The sequence below is a fragment of the Acyrthosiphon pisum genome, chromosome X (assembly GCF_005508785.2).
Source record: "Acyrthosiphon pisum isolate AL4f chromosome X, pea_aphid_22Mar2018_4r6ur, whole genome shotgun sequence".
Classification (NCBI taxonomy): Eukaryota; Metazoa; Arthropoda; class Insecta; order Hemiptera; family Aphididae; genus Acyrthosiphon; species Acyrthosiphon pisum.
In genome coordinates, this window is record NC_042493.1 from 40335910 (window position 1) to 40339201 (window position 3292).

General features: G+C 27.6%; 1 protein-coding gene across 1 annotated transcript; it reads right to left on the bottom strand.

Moving 5' to 3' along the window:
• Positions 1 to 1467: 1467 nt before the first annotated feature.
• On the bottom strand, positions 1468 to 2476 carry LOC103308831. Its single transcript, XM_008182930.1, has 3 exons — positions 2284 to 2476; positions 1945 to 2193; positions 1468 to 1883 (listed from the first exon to the last, which is right to left on the bottom strand). The coding sequence occupies exons 1-3, from the start codon at positions 2474 to 2476 to the stop codon at positions 1468 to 1470; spliced, it is 858 nt and encodes a 285-aa protein (XP_008181152.1).
• Positions 2477 to 3292: the final 816 nt, after the last annotated feature.

Below are 3292 nucleotides of genomic sequence, written 5' to 3' on the forward strand. Positions count from 1 at the left end.
AAGTCCTTATACAGTTCATCTTAATTCTTAGTATGTAGGCATCTTATAAATTATAAGATTATAAAAAAATTTTATGATCTACTATTTTTTTAAATACATTTTTATAATAATTTAACTAATTTACGATTTAAGAATTATTAAGATAGTATCAGTAATGATAGAAATAACTAGGTATGACAGCAACTAACCGATTATGGCAGTGAACAGCGCAGTCATGGAACTAATAACAAAACATTATTTTTTCCATTGAAATATGACGTCAGCTGCCAGTGAAGATGTTTCAATCACTTTGCGCGGCATTATTCAAATTTAACACATCCCTTACAGTGACCTATTCAACACCTACTATAGTCTATAGTCTATACAGCATTTTTATTTTTGTTTAATTAATATTTGGAAATAAAACTGTATTACAAATTAATATTTACACGTTCACTTATCATTATATAACATGTCTCTAATTGTATAATATTTAAGTATGAATATACTATAGGTATGCTTGAAAGTTAAAAGTTATTTGCTTATTTGTTTTATATAATAATTATTGTACTCTGTAATTGTCAAAACATTAGTAAGTAATTTAATGTATTAGTTATTTTATTAAGATAATAACTAATATACACATTATTATTGTTTTGTAATATATAAATTACTATTTGCCTAAAATTTGTCTATTTATTTTATTGACTAAGTCTTTTACTTAAATATTATAATATAATTTCCTTAATAAATTCCAATATGCATATCACTCAGAATGAAGAACTCTATATACTTTACATGTGTAGCATAACAATCTTAAATTATTTTAGATTTTGTATTTTGGTAAACATGATTATGTTAATATTACCTATACTGAAATTAAAATATCTAAAAATAAATAGGCTTAAGAAATATTATTAATATTAATAGTGTATATTACAATAGAAATAAGTGATAGCAACATTTTTTTAACAGTGGTAGTATACTGTGTAATACTTTTATGGAATAAAAGTTATATTTCATGATACATGTTATATCTATATTAGGGTGTCCCTTATTTGACTATAAAATTTTTTTTTTTGGATTTTTGTTGGTCTCACCCACTTAATTTGTGTATATACGTGTAAAAATGAACTACAAAAAGTTTCAAGTCAATATATTAAGGTTAACCCGTGCCGACTTGAATTTGAAATGATTCGTAAATGATGGTTTCACAAAGTTTTGACATATCATTTTCATTAAATTTAATGACTGGTCAAAAAGTTTGTGAATCATAATTTCTCTACTTTGAAAAAGAGCGTTGAATGTATTTAGATAATTTAAAGCATATTTTAAAAATAAAAAATAGCATTTAGTGTATGGATTTAAAAGCTCATCTAATATTGTTTGCGCAGATTTTAATTTGTCCTCGAACAGAGCAATTCTAAAGTACTCAATGAGACTTGGCCAACATTCTAATACCCTGACTACACATTGGTGAAGTGCTAATCAACGAGTTTCGGCAAGCTTCAAAATTGTTTTACGCTGGTTATCAAAAAAATCTTGAATTTCAACTAATTGCGCATAACGCTTTGCGCTCCCAGATACATATGATGAAATTGAACGAATTAACTGTTCAACCGTTCTGGGAAGATTTAAACAAGCTTTTGACGCTACTAGTGCTGAAGAATGGCAGATGCATTGCATTTTTATTACTTTTGGTGAATCTTCTACCATGCAAGTCATAAAAGAATTGTGTATTCCAACCATTACCGCAGCACCATCACAAGCTACTCCGACAATATTGTTCAAAGGAATATTTTTTTTTAAAAGACACTCTTTGAAATGGCCATATATGCTTTTGGCTGAACAATTTATAGCATTGACTGATACAAGTTCCAAAAGTTTTGTGTGTACCCATACCACTGTTAGGATATACAAATCTAACCAATAAACATAAAAATTTTTGGCACGTCAAGTCTGTACTCTCATCAACCAATACAGAAAATGGATTGTTTTTTATTATCTCAACTGTTTCATAAATTTCAACTGGTGCAATAATATTTTTAATGACACTAGTGACTTTGGTACGATGAAGATTTACACCTTTACAAATTTTTGAATCGTGGAAAATCTCTTTTAGTAAAGGAGTTAAATGGTCAATAGTGTGTAGAGCAACATTGTGTTCTGCTAAAAATGCTGCTAATTTGATTTCAGAGATTTTAATATTATTTTCTAAAATTTAATTTTCCTTACTTTTAGTGAATGACGATAACAGGGATTTTGATCCACGTAAACTTTTGACATTTGTTGAATGTTTAATACTGTTTGCATGTTTCTCAATCTCGCTTTTGCCACACATGATTTCAACATTACATGCAATACACTTGCATTTAGTTGGTTCAGATTTTACTTCTCTTAACCATAATTTATATTTCTCATCTGATAACCACTGTTGTTGAAATTGTTTTTTTCTGTATTCTCTATGACATTCTTCTTTTAAGAGTTCATTTCTCATTGCTCGTTTTTTTTTGGGTTACTATTACGGCCTACTATTTAGAATAATTATAAAATACAAAAAAAGGTAAAAGGGAAAATTTCCCTTATTTTTTTTCAAAATTCGAGTATTACCGCCTCTACGGACTTCGTACGGCCCCGTCGCGACTTATTAGCGTTCCCCGCCAAATTTATGAGTCGAGTTCCGCAGCGGAAATTGGTTATCTGATGGTGCCGTTATTACTATATACAGTCCTAGCTCGAGTCAACGCAGATTGTATTACAATATATTATTATTCATCGACTGATCGCTATGCCATAGGTAGAATTTTATATGAACATAAAATCAAATTAATAAATAACACTATTTAATTGATCTAATAGGTATTTAATACTATCTACATTAGAGACATGGGCTCGATATTAAATATTACTAAATACTAAATATTAAATATTATACTATATAGTAGGTACATGATATTATATTACTGTTTTTAGGTGAGTCACATTTTGTTAGGTTAAAATACTCCTGCAGATTCTAAATAATACATTATTTATAAAGACTGGCGATTAAATTGTATAATGATATGACTGTATATTATTTGATATATAGGTTTAATTATGAGAGTATAATATGAAATAATATATTTAATAAATAATAAATTTGATACATTTTATTATTTTACATGGGTTGGATTATATGGAACGGTTATTTTATACTTGAATATAACTAACCTACATGTATACTATGTAGTACCTAATATATTACAGTTTTAAGGTGAGTTCATTGGTTGAGGTAATACAATATTAATAAACTAATATTACTTATACTAGGTAC

What these genes read in the sequence shown, in the direction of transcription:
- LOC103308831 (XM_008182930.1), bottom strand. Translation starts at nt 2,476, where the DNA reads ATGAGAAATGAACTCTTAAAAGAAGAATGTCATAGAGAATACAGAAAA. An exon ending in GATTGAGAAACATGCAAACA is followed by an intron (nt 2,194 to 2,283) that starts GTATTAAACATT and finishes ATTAAATTTTAG; the next exon opens with AAAATAATATTAAAATCTCT. An exon ending in TTCTGTATTGGTTGATGAGA is followed by an intron (nt 1,884 to 1,944) that starts GTACAGACTTGA and finishes ATATCCTAACAG; the next exon opens with TGGTATGGGTACACACAAAA.